General features: G+C 43.3%; 1 protein-coding gene across 1 annotated transcript in view; it reads right to left on the bottom strand.

Moving 5' to 3' along the window:
- LOC111955090 (RNA polymerase II subunit A C-terminal domain phosphatase) overlaps window positions 1-22,891 on the bottom strand; it is a 127,566-nt gene that overhangs the window by 84,475 nt on the left and 20,200 nt on the right. Inside the window, exons 9-11 of the mRNA XM_023975167.2 lie at window positions 22,256-22,397; window positions 21,960-22,178; window positions 15,304-15,466 (exon numbers count right to left, since the gene is read on the bottom strand). Coding sequence (XP_023830935.1) covers window positions 15,304-15,466; window positions 21,960-22,178; window positions 22,256-22,397 — 524 coding nt within the window. The remainder of the gene's footprint in view (window positions 1-15,303; window positions 15,467-21,959; window positions 22,179-22,255; window positions 22,398-22,891) is intronic.

Here is a 22,891-nt window from a genome sequence, read left to right as displayed (position 1 = left end):
CTCACTACCATATTTGGTAGTGAGTGGAAACGCCAAGAGGATGCTTCACATTTATACATCCAGTGAAATATCTCTCATTGTTCCATCTGTGCTTAAACTCTCTGCAGCACACACACACACACACACACACACACACACACACACACACACACACACACACACACACCTGTCTCTTATACACATCTAGATGTGTATAAGAGACAGCACACACACACACACACACACACACACACACACACAATAGAAGGTGGAGAAGATAAGAATTGTAGCCAACACCTACAGGGAAACAGATTAAAGTGAAACCTCTACAAATCTACTCCTGAACACACATCAGTCAGTCCTAAAAAAGGACATTGATTTCTGATGTGGACGAAGGAAAAAGGTCAGAATGAGTTAGGAACAAAGCAAGCAGTGAAGCAAACACCATCACCTCAATCTGATCAGACACAAAAGGAGTATGGGGTGAGACATACAGCGGTGTGGTATTTCAGCATCGGCTCTGCTCTAATCCACTGTGAAGTCTGTCTGCTTGATGTTAAGGGTCAACATGAGAGACTGTCATGGCTGGGTTTGTCCTTTTAGAGACTGGAAACTGATAGGAAAATATTGATGTTGGGATACAATAAGACAAGGTGTATAGGAGGGGTTGGTTGGTGTTTTGTAAAATCAGTAAACCTTTTTCCATAGACTATTTCTTTGCTAGTTATAAACCCAATAGTGAAGATGTAAAATGTACAACTTCTTGACTAAGCTCTCGAAATGGAGAAACACATCTTGCTCTTCAGTTGCAAGGCAATCCTCTCCACATCACTGCATGGCCAACCATAGGACAGTTCACGCCACAACTACATATTAAAAGACACCCATTGATTAAAGAGCCTTTGGCGTTACACATCGAATAGCAGCCTCTCTTATCTGGCCCCGGCAGCTTGGTCAGWTCAGAGGGAGGCTTTAGACCAGCACCTAAATAAAACTAAGCAGCCTGTTTGCATGCAGGCAAATAAACCAAATGAACAGAGCCTCAAACTCTTCATCACAGGCAGGRGACTGGTCTATGGATCGTCTACCATTTTTCTCAAGGTGATGGGAAACTCTTCTGCTTTGCTACGATTCCCCACCCACAACCTGGGACCTGTTTCAGTCAGAGGCACCCAGAGTGATCAAGATTTTCCCACTGCCTGTCTGACAGGTTGGTTGGCTGGCATAGGCTGATTGGTACAGCCTAGCTTGGTCCCTAGACCGGAACTCAGAACACAGCCCAATCCTGGAACAATCTGAACCTAGTCCAGCTGGGACAAAGCCAACCGGGAAGGGGAGGGAGAGCCACTCACAGGCATTCATTATGTCTGATTAAAGAGATTACTCAGAAAGCTAGAAACAACACATTTTCACAGACAAAAAGCTTTTTCTTCCCATTGTAGAAACATGGAAATCTTGGATGATCCATGCTGAATACTGAAATATTTGTATCCCCCCACTGGCCCTTGTCAAATGTGATACATTGATGTCTTCTTCTGGCAGCCTCCTACTCGGTTGGTAGCGTGGAAAAGAGGGGATGGTGAAAAGAGAGGAGGCGAGGGGAAGCACGGGGCTCAGTTCTTGTCATCTGCGGAAGACAGTAGCCCAATCTCCAAAGCTTCTCTGTCTCTATCCTGTGAAGGCAGAGACACAATGGCCATCTCATTACAACCAACTCCGGGGGAGACATTCCTTGACTGCCCCGTTCCCTTCTGTTCTGTACGGAGAGGAGATACAATGAGCCTAATCTCAAAGATAAAGGCTTCTCATTCGCTTGGAGCCAGATGATGTGTCAGTTTTTCGGGGACACGGCATTCTGAGCACTGGTCATGTTTTTCATTTATTTTTCACAAGGCTGTCTCTTCTCTTAGTCATGCTGGGCTTTTGTGCTGGTTTGAAGAGGCGAGAGCTGAAAGCTGAAAAGAGGAGTTGGCCGTCCACTGAAACAAGGACGAACTCTAAAGAATCATTATCAAGTCTGGTTGTGTAATCAAACATCCGACAGATTCACACTGACAAAATTWGTTCTCCTCCAAAAAACGTACACAGAAAGTATTCTGGTAGAGCATTCATTACAGAGAGCATGGACTAGCTGGCTAATTTCAACCATAATGTGATTCTATCAATCAAAGTAAAGAAAGAGCTGTGTCATGTCCATTCCCTCCCATAGCACTGCAGCAGTGTAAAATCATTTCTCCATTTAAACTTATTTTTGCTAATAGCAAACCATCTTAGCATCTAGCCTTCATTGGGTTATTTCTGGTTGTGAAGTAGCGACCGTATTCTTTCTCCTTCAGGTCAGACGGCTGTCCACTAGGGTCGGACCCCACTGATCTGGTCACTATGTGATCAATAACCTGGAGCATTGAGAGATCATTGGGTGAGCATGAATCACCATGGTGACTGATGAGTTCTACTAGATGTTGATGTGCTATTAGGTCTCAAAGAAGTCTCTTAGCATCATCACTGGACTTACAATACTTTACAACCACATCTTAAGGAAAGAAGTTGCTAACTAGCGTTAGTGCAATTTTTATTTTTATTTTTCCGTTATTTTACCAGGTAAGTTGACTGAGAACACGTTCTCATTTGCAGCAACGACCTGGGGAATAGTTACAGGGGAGAGGAGGGGGATGAATGAGCCAATTGTAAACTGGGGATTATTAGGTGACCGTGATGGTTGAGGGCCAGATTGGGAATTTAGCCAGGACACCGGGGTTAACACCCCTACTCTTACGATAAGTGCCATGGGATCTTTAATGACCTCAGAGAGTCAGGACACCCGTTTAACGTCCCATCCGAAAGACGGCACCCTACACAGAGCAGTGTCCCCAATCACTGCCCTGGGGCATTGGGATCTTTGTTTAGACCAGATGAAAGAGTGCCTCCTACTGGCCCTCCAACACCACTTCCAGCAGCATCTGGTCTCCCATCCAGGGCCTGACCAGAACCAACCCTGCTTAGCTTCAGAAGCAAGCCAGCAGTGGTATGCAGGGTGGTATGCTGCTGGCATGACTGGCAATGACTGGAAGTCTATGGTAACAGCTAGCATGCTAGTTGTTACCATCGACTTCCTGTCATTGAGCTAACGCTAGTTAGCATTGGCTCACAAAACGACCTCCAACMTCCTTCATACTGGACGCAGAGACATTGTCAAAATCCCGAAGTATCTCTTCAAAGGTCACCACGTTTTTTTTGTCATTGCACTCATGCAATTTACATATCTAGACTTCATGCTTTTGATCATTGCCATTATAACTTAACACAAGTAACAGGCTTACATGATGAAACTACATTAAATCAGGAAAGTATTCAAATATATGTTAAATGATATCAAAACATCAGCTCTTTGATGAGAATCTGAAACAAATTGGCAATACTGGCTAGGCATAAAATTAACTATCCATGTCTTGTAATATAGCTGTTTAAATAAATGTAAAGAATTGCAACAGTGTTGCACAGGGTATAGTGAGAACCCAGTGATGTGTGAATGGAGCCCCCTACCTCTATAAGAGACCATTAGAAGAACGGTAATAATCTTGTTATGTCTGTAATGTAGCTAGTAACTACTGCACATCCACAACATTAGTGTACATTCAGCTGTCATGATACTGTGCATTTAAGCAATCATGGTATAAGTTCAAGATGAATCAAAAAGACATGCCCTATGCTAAGACCACCTTCAACACTGAAATATATACCTTAATGGAGTAGGCCACTATTTTACAACATGATGTCAGGTTCTTCACCCTGAAAMTAGGCTATGGGGCAGGATAAATTGTAATCCATAGTTTGGCTTTCTTTGAACAGACACTACAATCTTCAGCTAACTTTAGCCACCGCTAGCTAAAAATCTATGGAAGGGATTGGGTCATGTGATCCCCCATGAGCAAAATCAACACCATATAATGGTTCGGATGTTTCTTAAAGGTGATTTGGCCATTAAAAAAATGCCCCCATCATTACCATTGAGTTTTAGCTAGCGGTGGCTATAGTTAGCTGAAGTTTGTTGTGGCTGTTTAAGAAAAACCAAGCCATGGATTGCAATTTCTCCTGACCCATAGACTACTTTCAGGGTGAGGAATCATCTACCATGTTGTAAAATAGTGAACTACTCCTTCAATAGGTTCTAGCCTTTTTTGTTGTTGTCCACGACTAAATGGAGGGGGTGGAATAATCRCAATTCTGATCACAAACAAAAATCCCTGAGTAAAGTATGAGTAGTCAGCCCATGCGAATATCAATCTTTGTAGCGTTGTTGATTAATGTTGATCAGTCGCYGCACGCAGTCTGAAAGTTAGGCTGTTGGGAGCAGAGCAGATTTACGCCCTTCGGCTGTCTGGCTCTCCCTTTCATGATTTATTCAAGACAGTCGCAAAGATTTTTGTTGCGTGAAGAAGATGGAAGGGGAGGGGAACAAAATGCATAAACGAGGGGAAAAGTGGATTGTGGCTTAAATTTTCCCTTTCCTCCAGATCAGAGGGAGTACTATACAGTGGTGGTCATTACCGTGAGGGTGGGCCGTGTTTACACTGGGTGGGCGAGGCTGTGTCTGTCTGATGCTTATCACAGGAAGGCGCAGTTGTATCGGTCTAATTCGTATTGAGCTGATAAGGGAGGAGACACTCAACCCAAACACTTGTTCCTCAGGCAGAGCAGACAGACAGTGTTACCTGGCTCATCAGTCAGTCTCATCAGACAGACAGTGTTACCTGGCTCATCAGTCAGTCTCATCAGACAGACAGTGGTACATGGCTCCATCAGTCAGTCTCATTCAGACAGACAGTGTTACCTGGCCATCAGTCAGTCTCATCAGACAGACAGTGTTACTGGGCTCATCAGTCAGTCTCATCAGACAGACTCACACATACAGTTGAAGTCGGAAGTTTACATACACTTCTGTTAGTCATTAAAACCCATTTTCAACCACTCCACACATTTCTTGGTAACAAACTATAGTTTTGGCAAGTCGGTTAGGACATCTACTTTGTGCATGACACAAGTAATTTTCCCAACAATTGTCACTTATAATTCACTGTATCACAATTCCAGTGGGTTAGAAGTTTACATACACTAAGTTGACTGTGCCGTTAAACAGCTTGGAAAATTCCAGAAAATTATGTCATGGCTTTAGAAGCTTCTGATAGGCTAATTGACATCATTTGAGTCAATTGGAGGTGTACCTGTGGATGTATTTTAAGGCCTACCTTCAAACTCAGTGCTTCTTTGCTTGACATCACAGGAAAATCAAAAGAAATCAGCCAAGACATCAGATTTTTTTTTATTGTAGACCTCCACAAGTCTGGTTCATCCTTGGGAGCAATTTCCAAACGCCTGAAGGTACCATGTTCATCTTTACAAATAATAGTATGCGAGTATAAACACCATGGGACCACACAGCCGTCATACCGCTCAGGAAGAAGACGCYTTCTGTCTCCTAAAGATGAACGTACTTTGGTACGAAAAGTGCAAATCAATCCCAGAACAACAGCAAAGGACCTTGTGAAGATGCTGGAGGAAACGGGTACAAAAGTATCTATATCCACAATAAAACGAGTCCTATATCGACAACCTGAACAGCTGCTGAGCAAGGAAGAAGCCACTGCTCCAAAACCGCCATAAAAAAGTCAGACTACAGTTTGCAAATGCACATGGGGACAAGGATCGTACTTTCTGGATCAAAATAGAACTGTTTGGCCATAATGACCATAGTTATGTTTGGAGGAAAAAGAGGGAGGCCTGCAAGCCAAACAACACCATCCCAACCGTGAAGCCTGGGGGTGGCAGCATCATGTTGTGGGGGTGCTTTACTGCAGGAGGGACTGGTGCACTTCACAAAATAGATGGAATCATGAGGAGGAAAATTCTGTGGATATATTGAAGCAACATCTCAAGAAATCAGTCAGGAACTTAAAGCTTGGTCGCAAATMGGTCTTCCAAATGAACAATGACCTCAAGCATACTTCTAAAGTTGTGGCAAACTGGCTTAAGGACAACACAGTCAAGGTATTGYAGTGGCCATCACACAGCCCTGACCTCAATCCTACAGGAAATTTGTGGGCAGAACTGAAAAACCGTGTGCAAGCAAGGAGGCCGCCAAACCTGACTCAGTTACACCAGRTCTGTCAGGAGAAATGGGCCAAAATTCATTGTGGGAAGCTTGTGGAAGGCTACCCAGAACCTTTGACCCAAGTTAAACAATTTAAAAGGCAATGCTACCAAATACTAATTGAGTATGTAAACTTCTGACCCACTGGGAAAGTGATGAAATAAATAAAAGCTGAAATAAAATCGTTCTCTCAACTATTATTCTGACATTTCATATTCTTAAAATAAAGTGGTGATCTTAACTGACCTAAGACAGGGAATTCTTACTAGAATTAAATGTCAAGAATTGTGAAAAACTGAGTTTAAATGTATTTGGCTAAGATGTATGTAAACTTCCGACTTCAACTGTACCCCTCATTACACATAGACTAATGAGCAGCTTGACTCACCATTGGGTAACTGATGTGATGCGACCAGTAACAGTCAATTCTCCTGAGGGAGTCAAGAGGGACTGAACACTCAGTAAGTCAAAGGGAAACTTTGGCCTTGAAGGACATAACGACAGTGTAGTTCGTTAGCATTCATTAGTACAAGATGTGCCAAGTGACATGGCTGACTGGATGAAAACATAGGATATACTGCAACTCAGTCCAAAACAGTTCTAATTAGTCAGAGGGAAAATACCTGGGTTCAAATAGTATTTGAAATCTTGCTGCTGTAGCCAGTCAAATCAGATTAGAACTCAACCCAAGAGCTTCTGAGGACACGGAGACATCACGTACTGGTGAGATGCTTACATCTCGTGCTTCTACACCTGCATTGCTTGCTGTTTGGGGTTTTAGGCTGGGTTTCTGTASAGCACTTTGATATATCAGCTGATGTAAGAAGGGCTATATAAATACATTTGATTTGAATACCTCCTGATCCAATTAGACACTGGGGGATGAATCGTGTCTGTCCTCGGGTTTTTACTGACACATAAAACAAATGTCTGATCAGCCACGACTACACGCCAGTAAACACCCTATCAGATCAGATAGGATGACCGCAGGCAGTGTAGGATTGATCAGGTACACAATGCCAACCGGGTTATAGGAGTTTTAATGGCCGGGAGGTGCAAGCAGTGTCCTATAGCATAATGCTATATGGACGTGCTACCTGTCCCAGACCTGCTGTTTTCAACTCTCTAGAGACCGCAGGAGCGGTAGAGATACTCTTAATGATRGGCTATGAAAAGCCAACTGACATTTACACTTGATTATTATTTGACCATGCTGGTCATTTATGAACATTTGAACATCTTGGCCATGTTCTGTTATAATCTCCACCCGGCACAGCCAGAAGAGGACTGGCCACCCCTCATAGCCTGGTTCCTCTCTAGGTTTCTTCCTAGGTTTTGGCCTTTCTAGGGAGTTTTTCCTAGCCGCCGTGCTTCTACACCTGCATTGCTTGCTGTTTGGGGTTTTAGGCTGGGTTTCTGTACAGCARTTCGAGATATTAGCTGATGTACGAAGGGCTATATAAAATAAACTTGATTTGCTAAGTAGTCTTCCATGAGCCTTGGGTTGTGCAAGCTGGAACGACTTACTGGAGCAGGTGCCTTTCTCCTGTTTCTGTAGCGTGAGGCAGCTTGATGTACAAGCACACCCCCTGGACTGGATGCCAGTCTATCGCAGGGCCTTACCACAAATATATCTCTTTAATGCTGAGTGCTAAGCAGCGACACACCGGAACATATTTTTACAGTCTTTGGTATGACTCGGCCGGGGATCGAACTCCCATCCTTCCAATCTCAGGGCGGACACAAACCACAAGGACAGTGAAATTGTGGCGTAATGCTAAAGGGCTGGATAACTAAACCGCTAAGAAGCCAACAAGGCTGAATGGTCAAAGAACATAAAACAAAGTTCACCTACTCCAGATAGATAGGCTAAAGCAGATGACGGCATAACTGCTAGCAGGGGTTTCTGGCAGAATGCTAAAGCCTCGCTAATCACAATGCTAACAAGGCTGCATGAGTTCTAAAGTAAAGGTCACCCAGTTGGCATACGACACACCACCAGGCAACCGTATACATTTGGCTGCTTCTCGTAAACTGAGACATCCAGGGATGGAACCAGCCCTGACATTTTAAATGTGAGTCAGCAGCCAGCCTACCTGACAGAGAAGACTCAGTGTGTGTCACAAATTGCACCCTATAGCCTGTATACAGCGCATTCGGAAAGTATTCAGACCCCTTGACTTTTTCCACATCTTGTTACGTTACGAAATTTTGTCAGCCGGTGATTGTCAAGCAAATAAATAGTCGGTCTCATGGTAATTGACCGTTAATTAACATAAACACATTTAGCATCTCCTGGCTACAAGCCATTTAAAAAAGTCTAATAAATCCATGTAATATAGCCTACACCTTCACAATAAATCCATTATTTTTATTTTGAAATCCAGTTTTTAAAAAATATTGCTGAAAGAAAAAGTACCAGAGTACCACTGAACAATGAAAGACACTTTCTACACAGAGTACCTCCTAAGGGACACCAATCTAATACAGAGCAGAATACACAGCTAAAACACAGGGGACAGAATAAGCATGGGACTGAGATTCGAGGGGACTTCGAAGAGAACGTTAGTTAGGCCATATGTTCTCTATGACACACACACGGCTGAAGGCTGAAGACATTATTGTAAACCTTGGTTCACTCCATGTTCATTATTGCCACACACAGGCATTCCCTGTATWAAAAAAAAAGAGAAATACTCTTATGTGAATTGACACTCACCCAGCCACACCCACAAGGAGCTGATATTAATTTACTTCGTACCTCCAGGATTTTGACATGTTTTTTGTGTGATATATGCTGCAAAAAATGCTTGATTCTGCAGTGGTTTTACATTTAAAAAATTATGTTCATTTCATATAAAGCAATAAAAAGTAATGTGTGCTCAGTTCTAGTACGATTTTAAGCAGAATATGTCTTGATGCTGTCTGCAGCATGATCAATTTTCTAGCACGCACATATGATAGACAGTTTGTATTTATTATGGATCCCCATTAGCTGCTGCCAAAGCAGAAGCTACTCTTCCTGGGGTCCAGCAAAATGTCTCTGAAGCCGCTGTGCTCATCCGGAGAGCGTGGCTCAATCCTTCATTGTGATTTATTGATTCATTGCGGCCAGCAGTTCAAACAAAAAAGAATAATGATTATTCTCGAGTCAATAAAAATAGTTGTTCAAAAAGAATGAATCGTTTGCAACCTGCACATCCCTACCACAGATTTCCCTGCTATCGCTTTGGCCATGCTTATCTGCCGACTTCCGCTGCTGTGGTGGCTGTACGGACATTCTTTGCACATGCCTTGCTGATTCGAACTTCCTCTTGTGTTCCTAACAACAATTCGCCCCCACTTTCATGTAAAATAGGGATGGGCAACTGGCAGCCCCCCTTTTGTAGGCACGCGGATCAATTTCCAAACTCTGTCGGGGTCTGAACTACTTGCACATCATCGTCTGCACATCTATCACTCCAGTGTTAATGCTAAATTGTAATTATTTCGCCACTATGACCTATTTATTGCCTTACCTCCATAATCTTACTCCATTTGCACACACTGTACATTGATTTTTRTATTGTGTTATTGACTGTACGTTTGTTTATCKRATGTGTAACTCTGGGTTGTTGTTTTTGGGTCGCACTGCTTTMCTTTYTCTTGGCCAGGTCGCAGTTGTAAATGAGAACTTGTTCTCAACTGGCCTACCTGGTTAAACAAAGGTGAAAAAAAACAACACTTACTGTTGAGAGTTACAATAGTAAATGTGGTTGTGCATAAGCAGTTTCTCTCGTTATGTCACTCAATTAACAATGTCAGCTAAAATCATTTTAGATAATTAGCTGGCTAGACTAAATTTGTAGTAATCGTCGTCAAATTACCGATTCCGTTAGTCATGCCGATTACATTAGTCAATCTCACTCAGATATCATATTAAAAACTGCAAACATTTCTTTCTCTCCTCCATATAGAACAATTTGTAGAATTTCAGAAAATTAGTGGCACAATTGCAAAGTCTTCTCCGATCCATGACAAAACGTGTAGAACTGCAGACCACCGCAGCCCCTCAAGATGAGTTCAGATTTTTTGTGGACCCGACCTCCTTCCAAATTGCACATCTCTGATGTAAAACATTTGGAAATAGTTTTGCACGGTCTTCAGCTGTGCCAACTGTTGGTAAATGTGATGGATTCCTGTTCATTGTTCTGCCTGTCATCAAATGTCAGCTTCACGTGCGGACAGGGGGGAAAATAACTTTTGTTCATATGTGGTTTGATTGGGTGGTTTCCCACGGTAACAGTGCTCAAAATTGCGAACCCTCTTTTGATTGGACTATTTTATGCGGTAAAAGTGTGGTGATTGGTCAAAATTGCGAGCTCTCGCATAATGTGTGTGGATTGGTTGATTTTACATTGAATTATGCAATCGCAGAATCCTGGAGGGACTGAAAAATATACAGTATAATGCAGCTACGGTTTGGGAGAATGTGTCTGTCTGCTACAATTCTGCCGTTTGGCTTCTAAAGCCCTCTGAGCTTTAAGTCCTACCATCCAAAATGTCACATTTACACAACAACACCGCTGGTCTTTAGGAAACAATACCCACATTCCTTCCTGTTCATGGGCCATCACACAACAAATCACAGCACTCCATCTACAGTGATAACTGAGGTTTGTGAGCAGATAAGACTGGCCTTTGAGTCACAATAGAAAAATCAACGGCAGGTCTGAACCTCTTGAATGACCATTCAATTGTTTTAATGCCGCCATGGAATCGATTACCATGAAAAAACCTTTCGGTGACCGCCAAAGTAGCAAAAAGCCCCAGAATGCTTGATATAGGGGGGGAAATATTTTATTCCACTCAAGTCACACACGTGGGAGTTAGCCTGTCTCATACAGACACAAGTAAATGAATTGCAAATTAACCTGAACATCCTTAGCACATGTTTTTGTTTTGTCTGTTACATGTAACCAAGCCCTGCTTCTTGACCGTCTCCCACGTTAAGGAACGATAGATGGTGTAAGATGGATAGACCCGTTACTCATTCTCCATTTCTATAGGATCTCAGTACCCGTCTCTCTGTAGGAGCATCCTGTAGATCAGTGATCACCACATTAGTGAGCCCATTCCTCAGCCTGTCTGACAGACCTGATGACATATGCTGCTGAGAACAGACTTAATAAAACTCTCCTCCTCTCGGTTCGGCTGTAGTAATCGATCACTAACATGCTTCCCTGGCAACATCAAGTCTGGTCAAATCAGGTAAGATTTGACTTCATCATTAATAGTTTGACTTCCCTCAGGCCAACCACTAATATTTAACACATCAATGCAGGCAGATTACTGACAGTAATGAAAATGGCTGGTAGCTCAGTGACAGGGCACCAAGACTTCCTGATATATGGATGTTTTTGACCACTCATTTACCTGCTATAAACACTAACTGATATTCAAATCGGGACTCCTGCAGGACTCAAGTCTAAAATAAGCTGACATTTATAAAACTAAAATTGGTCACCACACCTTATTGGATTTAACATTGCGGAACCAATTTTATTTTTTGTAAACTTAAGTTTAATTGTAAACATTTTGAAAAGACAAATGTCATGGACAAAATTGGCACCCCGGAGCTAGTACTTGGTTGCACAGCCTTTGGCCACGATAACCGCAGACAAATGCATTTTCGTAGCCATCAATGAGCTTGGTGCACCTTTCTACTGACAATTGACCAACTTTTAGGCAGCAAACTGCTCTAATTCTTCAATATTTGAGGGGTTCCCTCCACCAACTGCTGTTTTCAGATCTCGCAATAGGTTTTGGATGTGATTCAGATCTGGACTCTTTCCTGGCCACACCAGAACAGTCCAGCCACTATTCCTAAACATGCCTAGGAGCTTTTTTACGTGTGTTTGGGGGTCGTTGTCTTGCTCGAAGACCAAAAACAGTCAATTGAGACCCAGTTTTTAGACACTGGCTTAAACATTGGACTACACAACACCTGATAATCTGCTGATTTCATGATGCCTTGCGCACGTTCAAGGCTCCCAGCTCCAGAGGCCGCAAAGCAACGCCACAGCATTATCAAACCTCCCTGCGTTTGATTGTAGGGAGGGTGATATATTCTTTGAATGAGAAAACGGCTACGTTAAAGAAGGATGGGAGAGGCTTAATGACCATTCTAACACAGGCTCAGTGAAGCTTGATAAGAACAAACCAATTGGTTCAGAGACCCAATAGGAGAGAACACTGAAAACAGTGATGTTAGATAACAGTGATGTTAGATAACAGTGATGTTAGATAACAGACTACAACAACAGTTAAAAGGATGGAATGTGAAAGTTGTGATGGTTGATAACACAGCGAACTAGGAGAAAACGGGTTAGTAACGCCATACTGAAATGACTTCAGAGACATGGAGATGAACGAACATGGTACGATATTGGACATGGGATGTATAATATACCATTAAACATCTAGTTGTTACTGATATCTGTACATGCAAAAAGCATGTGGCAAAAAAGGAGCAAAATGTACTGATGGGAAGGCCTCATGGTTCATAGACGTAATGTAATAACATTGTGGAAAACAGTGATCCACATCCCCACACAGCCCTTCTGAGCACCTTCTCAGAAAGGAGATTTAGACAGGAACTGGAAAACAGAAACAGAGGGGTACCAATCCAAAATACAGAAGTAAGAAGAGCTTTTGGTTTTGCTTTGGCATGTTATTTGTGGTGCAGCCTGAGCCTCCATTCAACACTTTAAACTAAAAAAGACCAAAGACAAGAACGAAAGAAAGAAAGGTCTCCTCATGGAAGATTCTGACGCAGCAGCAGCAGAAGTGGAGAACCGTAGCCCGTGGCGACCAGGGTTGCCAAACATCATCGTTCAGTTGAACTCATAAAACAGACCGAGTGAATGTCTGCAGTCTCTCTTGATGCGTGTCCGAAATGGCACCCTATTCCCCATGTAGTGCACTACTTTTGACCAGAGCTCAGGGTACCCCTCTAAAGAGAATGTGTTCTCAATGACGTACCTAAAGGCAAACTCAATAAAGGGAAAGGGGTGCTATTCTAGACACAGCCACGATCCCTTTCTGCAGTCTCCTGGTTCACAACAAGCCCTTCATCAATCACAGCGTGACCAATCACAGTGATATCTAAAACAGATCCAAACTCATAACTGGAACCCGTTTGTCGTGACAAGCCGTCTGGCCTGTGCTAGTGTCAAGGTCAGGGGGACAGAGAAAGAGAGGTGGCGTGAAGGATAGAGGGAGAGAGCGAGAGAAACTTCATAAAAGAAGAGTATCATAAAAGTGCCTTCAGTCATATTCTATATGGCAATAATAAAACCCAGGTCAAAGTCACACAGATTTCCATCATGAGCGTCGCTCCTGTTTTTATTCAGCCCATCATTCATCAGATTCTCATTTCTTTCACCTCGTCTCTCTCCAAATAACTTGAAAAGCCACATGTCCACAAAATGACAAGAGGCATTCAGCCAGTGTAAGGGGACAGAATACCGATTAGAACAGCTCAATAAAACACTAGCCTTTATATACAAATTACTTCTGTCTGACTGTGTGTGGGTCAATAATAATGGCTGAATGGCAGACAGCTCAAACTCAAAAACAGACGTCGATGCATCAAACAGACTCCGTTTTAAACAGCCCATTCAGTTAAAACGTGTTGTGTGACGAGGAGCTTCTCTTACCAGCCAGCCAAATGTAGGAGGACTGAGAGTTGGGTTTCCTAGGAGAATCAATTAAAACTCTGTGGTGCCGTCATCATTTGGGGCGGCAGGTAGCCTAGTGGTTAGAGCGTTGGGCCTGTAACCGAAAGGTTGTTGGATCGAATCCCCGAGCTGACAAGGTAAAAATCTGTTGTTCTGCCACGTAACCCACTGTTCCCCAGTAGGCCGTCATTGTAAATAAGAATTTGTTCTTATTTGTTCTTGCCTAGTTAAAAAGTTTCATAAAAATACAATTTAAATCATTAGCAATGCAATCAGCAGAGTCTTACAACACACGAGACCAGTGAGTGACAGAGAGCAGAGAACATAAGCACCAACGCGGAGGAAGAGAAGCTTGACTTAGAAGAACAATACTTTTATTGTCCATTGTCAGAGTGCGCCAGCTTGTAGTCCTAAAACCCAGAAATAAGTTACCTCAGGTTCGTTCAGGCATCTCTATGGGAAAAATGAATGGGGAATTAATAGGGGTTTGGAATAAACACAGGAAATAAGGGCTGAGGTTAACACAGGCTTAGGAGATGTTCTGTAATATGAGATAATAGCAGATCTTTATGAATGATATGCTTTGTGCATTTTATAATTACATAAACTCTTCAAAATTCACAAAGTGGCATTAGCTGATGAAGATTATCTCATAGAACAAAATGTATAAGATCTCCTACACCTGTGTTTATCACAGATTTTCCACGTTTATCCAAAAACGGCATTAATTTTCCTCATATGCTTTGTCCAACGAACCATGGCAGAGTTAGACACCATTACTATTACTCTATTTTCTGAACAAGCAGAGAACTGACCGATTCTTTTTTTCAGGCAGACTCTGGACAGCCTGAAAAGAGAAGGCTGCTGGAGAGGACCCAGGAGTCTGTCCCGACACATTAGCAGCCATCAGACGTCACTAAACACCATTATCTAGCTTCGAGGCTGGAGGTGCACAGCCTGCACACATTAGTGGATGTACAAGGAAAAACAGCACTATAATCACTGTGTGTGTGTGTGTGTGTGTGTATGCGTGTATCCTTTCCTTAAAGAGAGAGATGGAACATCAAAAGGTGCACTGATGTTTTTATGTCTGAGTGTAGTTATGTGTGTGTATATATGTGTGTGTGTATAGTTCTGTTTGTATGGCAGATATTGAAGCTCAGATTAGCACATAACGCAGAGAGCCCACCACACTGCTGTAACCCGGCCAGGAGACTATTAGAATCTGTTGTCACAGAGTCCTTGTGAGACACAGTAAAGGTAGTGTTCATGGCAGAATGTATTTTTCATGGTCCTTCGAACCAGATCTTTAAGTATTTCATTCAGTATGCATACATCTTTTTAAAATTGTGGTAGGTACAATGTGTGTGTGTGTGTATATATATGATCTATATATATCTATATATATATATCTATATATATATATGTGTGTGTGGGTGTGTGTGCGTTCCTCACCTCCTTATCCATGCTGTCCAGGTCTTCTTTACAGAATGTGTAGAGAGGGTTGGTCTCTGACATGCTGGGCTGGCGTTCCCTCCGGCGGCAGGAGGGTCCAGGCTGCTCCTCGTCTCGACTGGAGGGACCCGCCGTCTCCCCCTGCTGGTCCTTCTGACCCCCCCTGGTCACATCACAACAAACAACCATCAGCCAGACACAAACATCTCCAACTGTTACCTAATTAGCCATAAACTCATTGTGAATCCCCTTGAGATAACTGGGGCCTTTTTAACACTGGTGGTCTGAAAGAAGAAGAGACACACACCCTTTGTGTGATTATAATTACATCCAGCCTCCAGAACAGACACACGTTTCCAATATGTTCTCAACTCCTAGTAGAGGCTCAGGCTTACGGCCTTCGAGGGTAGCTGGAGTATACAGATAATATACAACCATACTAGACATTTATACAAGTCCTGTTAACCTTTTCTCAATATAGGGGGTGCTGTTTCAACATTAGCATTTATCGTCTCCAAATTAAACTGCCTCATACTCAATTCTTGCTCGTACAATATGCATATTATAGTTATTATTGGATAGAAAACACTCTAGTTTCTATAGCCGTTTGAATTATGTCTCTGAGTGAAACAGAACTCATTCTACAMCACTTTTCCTGATATGGAGTGAGATTTCAGAAATTTTGGCCTCTGGTCCCAGGTCAGTTTTAAAGTCTTTTTTGGTATAGCTTCGCTTGGCGAACCCTGTATTGCACAGTAAGGATATTTTTAGAAATGTAATTCAGCGATTGCATTAAGAACTAATTTGTCTTTCGATTGCTGTCCACCCTATATTTTTTAGTCAAGTTTACGATTAGTTATTCATTACGCCAGATCACTGTCCAAAATGGAGCCCGATATTTTCAGGCTAGTTTTGCTAGTATTGTCATGTTATAACCACGTTTTTTTGTGGCTAAATATGCACATTTTCGAACAAACTCTATATGTATGTTGTAATATGATGTTACAGGGGTGTCATCGGAAGAATTCTGAGAAGGTTAGTGAAAAAATTAATACATTTTGGCGATGATTACGTTATCTCTCTCTTTGGCTTGTATCAATGCTCGGGTAACGTTTGCACATGTGGTATGCTAATATAACGATTTATTGTGTTTTCGCTGCGTTAAAAAACTGTGTGATGAACTATGCTATAGTAGTGATGTGTGTGTGTGCTGAAAGTCACCAAGAATCTGTGCTTCTTTCCAATGCTATGCTTTGTCTATTTTTAAGAAATGTTTTATGATGAGTAAATTGGTAATAACGGTTGTCTTCTGTATTTATTCTAGTCGGTTGTGATGGTGGTGCAATTGTATATCATATATACCTGAAATATGCACATTTTTCTAACAAAAACTATCCTATACAATAAATATGTTATCAGACTGTCATCTGATGAGTTTTTTTCTTGGTTAGTGGCTATCAATATCTTTATGGCCGAATTGGTGATAGCTACTGGTGGAGAGAAAAAATGGTGGACAAAGAAAAGTGGTGTTCTTGCTAACGTGGTTAGCTAATAGATTTACATATTGTGTCTTCCCTGTAAAACATTTTAAAATCAGAAATGATTGCTGGATTCACAAGAAGTGGATCTTTCATCTGGTATCTTGGACTTGTGATTGAATGATATTTAGATGCTACTATTTACTTGTGACGCTATGCTAGCTATGCTATTCAGCTTTTTTACTGGTTGGGGTGCTCCCGGATCCGGGTTTTGCTGGTAGAAGTTAAAAGAGGTGAAATGTGGTCGGCCACAAACACATTACTGAGGCTGGAACGGATGGTAATTATACACTGCTCAAAAAAATAAAGGGAACACTTAAACAACACAATGTAACTCCAAGTCAATCACCATTCTGTGAAATCAAACTGTCCACTTAGGAAGCAACACTGATTGACAATAAATTTCACATGCTGTTGTGCAAATGGAATAGACAAAAGGTGGAATTTATAGGCAATTAGCAAGACACCCCCAAAAAAGGAGTGATTCTGCAGGTGGTGACCACAGACCACTTCTCAGTTCCTATGCTTCCTGGCTGATTGTTGGTCACTTTGAATGCTGGCGGTGCTCTCACTCTAGTGGTAGCATTAAACGGAGTCTACAACCCACACAAGTGGCTCAGGTAGTGCAGCTCATCCAGGATGGCACATCAATGCGAACTGTGGCAAGAAGGTTTGCTGTGTCTGTCAGCGTAGTGTCCAGAGCATGGAGGCGCTACCAGGAGACAGGCCAGTACATCAGGAGACGTGGAGGAGCCGTAGGAGGGCAACAACCCAGCAGCAGGACCGCTACCCCGCCTTTGTGCAAGGAGAGCACTACCAGGCCCGCCAAAATGACCTCCAGCAGGCCACAAATGTGCATGTGTCAGCATATGGTCTCACAAGGGCTTTGAGGATCTCATCTCGGTACCTAATGGTACCGGTACCTATTCCATTTGCACAACAGCATGTGAAATTTATTGTCAATCAGTGTTGCTTCCTAAGTGGACAGTTTGATTTCACAGAAGTGTGATTGACTTGGAGTTACATTGTGTTGTTTAAGTGTTCCCTTTATTTTTTTGAGCAGTGTATATATATCTACCCCCCCAACTCCATTTGTCTCCAAGTTTGTGTGCATTTCCAAAGATATGGGAGAAAGTCAAGGACAGGTGTTACGTAGGAAGGATACAGTAAAACTATACATTCAAATAATCAAAAAGACAGATGCTACCCATTAAACTTTCCGTTTTTAATCTAGGACAACGTCGACACGTAGCAGGACACACAATCTGTGATGTGTACCACAGAGTGGAGGGGGAGAACAAGTAGGGAGGAGAGATCCACTGGGATTGTAGGAAATTACAGATATATTCCCTTCATTTTACACCAAGCAGGATACATAACATGTTCTAAATGAAGCCTACTCAAAATAATAATATAGCCCTTCATTGATGAACCTGATTGGTCTATTTCAGCAAGGTCCTCCTGGCCAGTCACATTGTGAAGGACGTTTGGACATCACAGCTACCTCTCCCAATGGTTGGTATTTGCTACTGTTTCGCATTTTACAGATAAAGGAGAACCCAGAAGCAGCCTGTCCTTGAATAAGCTACAAGGAGCTCCTGAGAAGCGAGGCTTAGAGAACATGTTTTGCTAAATGTTTAGGCTATAGGATATCTTAGGACAGCCAAGCTGAGGCTGTGTATGGAGCCAAGGTGAGGCTGGGAAAATAATTAGAGCCCGACCAATAACATATAAACTAGGATGAAAAAAGGGAATCTCATYCGGCTCTGAACACTAGTGGCCATTCTCATGATGTGTCATTATTGTCACAACGTATGAAATCAACATTTGAAGCATGGTTACTGGACAATTGCATTTTTGGATAGCAACTTAATGAGAATTCGGTGTGGGAAAAGTATGCTTTTTAATTTCCCCGCAGTAAAACATCGTATCGGCAGATATCGGTAAGTTTTAGTACCCCGCAAAAATAGGAATCCGACCCCAAAAGAAACACCAGTCGGGCTAAAAAAAAAAAAAGATTTGCTCTTTAGGAAGACTGGCACGTCTCACAACTATCATGTTGGAGGACCTCATTGAGAACAGGGGTGTATCTAGCTGAGGATAAACAGATGAGACTGGCTGGGCCCTCTGCGTGGTGATGTAGAGAGGAATGTTTCTCAGAAACTGAGAAAGTAAGTATTGAGAGATTAAGTGGTGAATTACACTCCGCATCACCCAGGATGCACTGCAGGCGGCAGCACTTCCTCCTGGCGGTCTCCAATTTGGTGAGGAGCTTCATGTGATGATTCCACTCTAAAACTCAGCTTTCTGCCTCACTGTGTGCGTGTGTGTGTGTGTGTGTGTGACCAAAACTATTCCTCCGTGTGGCTCACCATGCTCTGCTGCGAAGCGTCATTGTGATGTTAATAACATGACATACACTACATGACCAAAAGTATGTGGACACTTGCTCATGGAACATCTCATTCTAAAATCATGGGCATTCATATGGAGTCMGTCCCCCCTTTGCTGCGATAACAGCCTCCAGTCATCTGGGAAGGCTTTCCACTAGATGTTGGAACATTGCTGCTGGGACTTGCTTCCTTTCAGCCACAAGAGCATTAGTGAGGTCAGGCACTGATGTTGGGCAATTAGGCCTGGCTCGCAGTCGGCGTTCCAATTCAGCCCAAAGGTGTTTGATGGGGTTGAAGTCAGGGCTCTGTGCAGGCCAGTCAAGTTCTGCCACACCGATRTTGACAGACCATTTCTGTATGGACCTCACTTTGTGCACTAGGGCATTGTCATGCTGAAAAAGGAAAGGGCCTTCCCCAAACGGTTGCCACAAAGTTGGAAGCACAGAATAACAGAATGTGAGCGCACAGAATGTCATTGTATGCTGTAGCATTAAGATTTCCCTTCACTGGAACAAAGAGACCTAGCACGAAACATGAAAAACAGACCCAGACCATTATTCTTCCTCCACCAAACTTTACAGTTTGCACTATGCAGTTGGGCAGGTAGCCTTCACCTGGCATCCGCCAAACCAAGATTCGTCCGTCGAACTGCAAGATGAGGAAGCAGGATTCAACACTCTAGAGAACGTGTTTCCACTGCTCCAGGGTCCAATGGCGGCGAGCTTTACACCTCTACAGCCGACGCTTGGTATTGTGCATGGTGATCTTAGGTTTGTGTGTGGCTGCTTGGCCATGGAAACCCATTTCACGAAGCTCCCGACGAACAACTGTTGTCCTGACGTTGTTTCAAGAGGCAGTTTGGAACTCTAAGGAGTGTTGTAACCGAGGACAGACAATTTTTATATGCTACAGGGTTCAGCACTCAGTGGCCCGTTCTGTGAGCTTGTGTGGCCTACCACTTCGTGGCTGAGCCGTTGTTGCTCCTAGACGTTTCCACTTCACAACAAAAGCACTTACAGTTGACCGGGGCAGCTCTATCAGGGCACAAATTTGACAAACTGAGTTGTTGGAAAGGTGGCATCCTATGTCAGTGCCATGTTGAAAGTCACTGAGCTCTTCTGTAAGGCCATTCTACTGACAATGTGTGTCATGATTGCATGGCTGTGTGCTCCATTTTATACACCGGTCAGCAACATCCATTCATTTGATGGGCTGTCCACATACTTTTGTGTATATATATATATAGTGTATCTGGCTGAAAGCAGAAAGTTATGGAGCCACTGGCAGAGATCGTCTGGTAAACAGATGCCAGACAATTTAGAGACAAAACATTTTTCACAACATTTTGAGCCAGCTCAAAAGGAAATCATCAACACCAAGCCTAGGATGTTAACCCTTTTGTACCTGGCAATTGAGGTGTGACAGATATGCTTTTGGTGACTCACATAGGAAGGACAGAGGGTTTTCTAACATGAGAGAATGAATCTCAACAAACTCTGGGTAAAGAAGCTACCTACACTACTGAAAACAGAAATACGTGCAAACACCGCAAGTAATAAACCCTTCACGTTGGACTGGGAAGTAGAACTCAGTTAATACAACTACAACTTCTTGTAGCTGCTTGCTGACTTACGAGCCGTTTCCCGTCACATTCATCACAGCCCCAGCGTTTTATTTTGTTTTACATCTCCTCCATTCCAGCATTAACATGCTAATTCATCTTCACCTCTAGCTGTATAGCAGAGTGAACAGGCAGAAATTCCAGCAGCAAATCGGCTAATCATTTCATTCCAGGAGAACAATCCAAAAGCTGCCAACGCCCGCCTGACTTTACGATGCTCACATTTTTATTTAGAGCCTGAGATTAATGTATAGATGGATTTGAGGAGAAAATCCAATTTGGCACAAGGGAAAGGCCGCACACAGCATATAGGCCCCTCAGACCAGGGCATTAGATATAGAAATATACATGCATCTCCAGAGTTGCAGTGCTGAACAGGCACTTCTCCCTCTAGCAGACAATATATTCTCCCTTTCGACACAGCTCTAAATGACTGGGTCAGAGCTCAGAGGGAGCATGGCCAGGTCGGCAGGGGAGCTGCCTAGCAGCGTAAACGGCTGCTGCTCTGCTGCTAGACAGGTGGTCTCCGGCCTCCAAATAGAAATATGATTAACAGGCCAGACGCTGTTCTCTATGTTACAGCTGTAAGCATTGCCAGGGTTTTCAGTGCTCTTCTGTCTACAGGGCCGATGTCTACTAAAAGGTGAGGCAATACATTTCCATTTCAGTCATTTAGCAGACGCTCTTATCCAGAGCGACTTACAGGAGCAATTAGGGTTAAGTGCCTTGCTCAAGTGGATGTCGACAGATTTTTCACCTAGTCGGCTCAGGTATTCACTCTTAACTGCTAGGCTACCTGCCGCCCTATTGCAGCCATCAGAGCAGACAGCTTGTGTCTGACCTGTCCATCCTGCGTTCCAGAACGTTCTAACTGGTACGAGACCAGGTGTCCCTGCTCATCTAGGTAMGYGGGGGGGGGGGGGGGGGCAAGAGGACTTAGGAGGAGCCAGGGTTTTCAGGTACTTAGAAGCACTGAAAAGCCAACCGTCTATCCCAGATATCAATACATCTGAAGGAGTACCACAGAAGAAGAGGACATATCTGAATGTTATGCGTGCACTTTGTTACAAAGCCAAAAAAGTACACGTATAGCCAGGTCAGTACCTCAGGGATGTCTGGTCACCGTGGGCAGCAGACATGGAGGCCTGGAGGTAAGATGGTGGTCTGGAGGCCTGAAGCCCGCGGCGTATCAGCTTCCCCGTGACCGGGTCGTACGTCCGCACCTCAGGGGCAGCTGGAGGGGGGAGGTGTAGGGGGGCGGGGGGTAACAGGGGGTTCTGGAAGGATCCTTGCTGGTCAGGGAACGTGGCTGGGCTGTTGCTCCTAAAGACAGACAGAGAAACACCATCAGATAAAATGTGCAAGTGTGTGTGTGTGTGTGTGTGTGTATGTGTATATACCGTTGGGTCTTGGTGTAGTCCTCCTTCAGTGGATACAGTGATTCATCCACCCTTTCCCAGCGCTCCAGACATCCCCACAGCCAGTCAGGATTCACCACATGGAGACGTTTACAGCCTTGGGCCTGACGAACCTTCTCTGTACCTGGGAGAGAGACAGGGAGAGCAAGGATCAATCAACCAATCAAGAAGAGGAATTAATACTGTCTGTCGTTAGATACCACTCTTAACAACCAAGCTGCATAAATAAAGGAAAGGGGGATACCTAGTCAGTTGTAACACTGAATGCGTTCAACTGAAATGTGTCTTCCACATTTAACCCAACCCCTCAATCAGAGAGGTGCGGGGGTGCTGCCATAATTAACATCCACGTCTTTGGCGCACGGGGAACAGTGGGTATCTGTCTTACTCAGGGGCAGAACGACAGATTTTTACCTTGTCAGCTCGGGGATTTGATCCAGAAAGAGCAAACTGAAGAGAGAAATATCCAGCAACTCTCAGATGACAATGGAAGTTGATTTTATTGTTAAAACCAACTTTCGGGCTGTAGCCTCCATCATACATTCAAAGCCAATTAACAATTGTCCTGAAGCATTTAATTTTTCACCAAACCATTAGGTTCCATTGACAATCCGTTTC

Source organism: Salvelinus sp. IW2-2015, linkage group LG30, assembly GCF_002910315.2.
Source record: "Salvelinus sp. IW2-2015 linkage group LG30, ASM291031v2, whole genome shotgun sequence".
In the NCBI taxonomy this organism is placed as follows: Eukaryota; Metazoa; Chordata; class Actinopteri; order Salmoniformes; family Salmonidae; genus Salvelinus; species Salvelinus sp. IW2-2015.
Note: the sequence above shows the minus strand (reverse complement) of the source record. Positions and strands in the feature narration are given on the sequence as shown.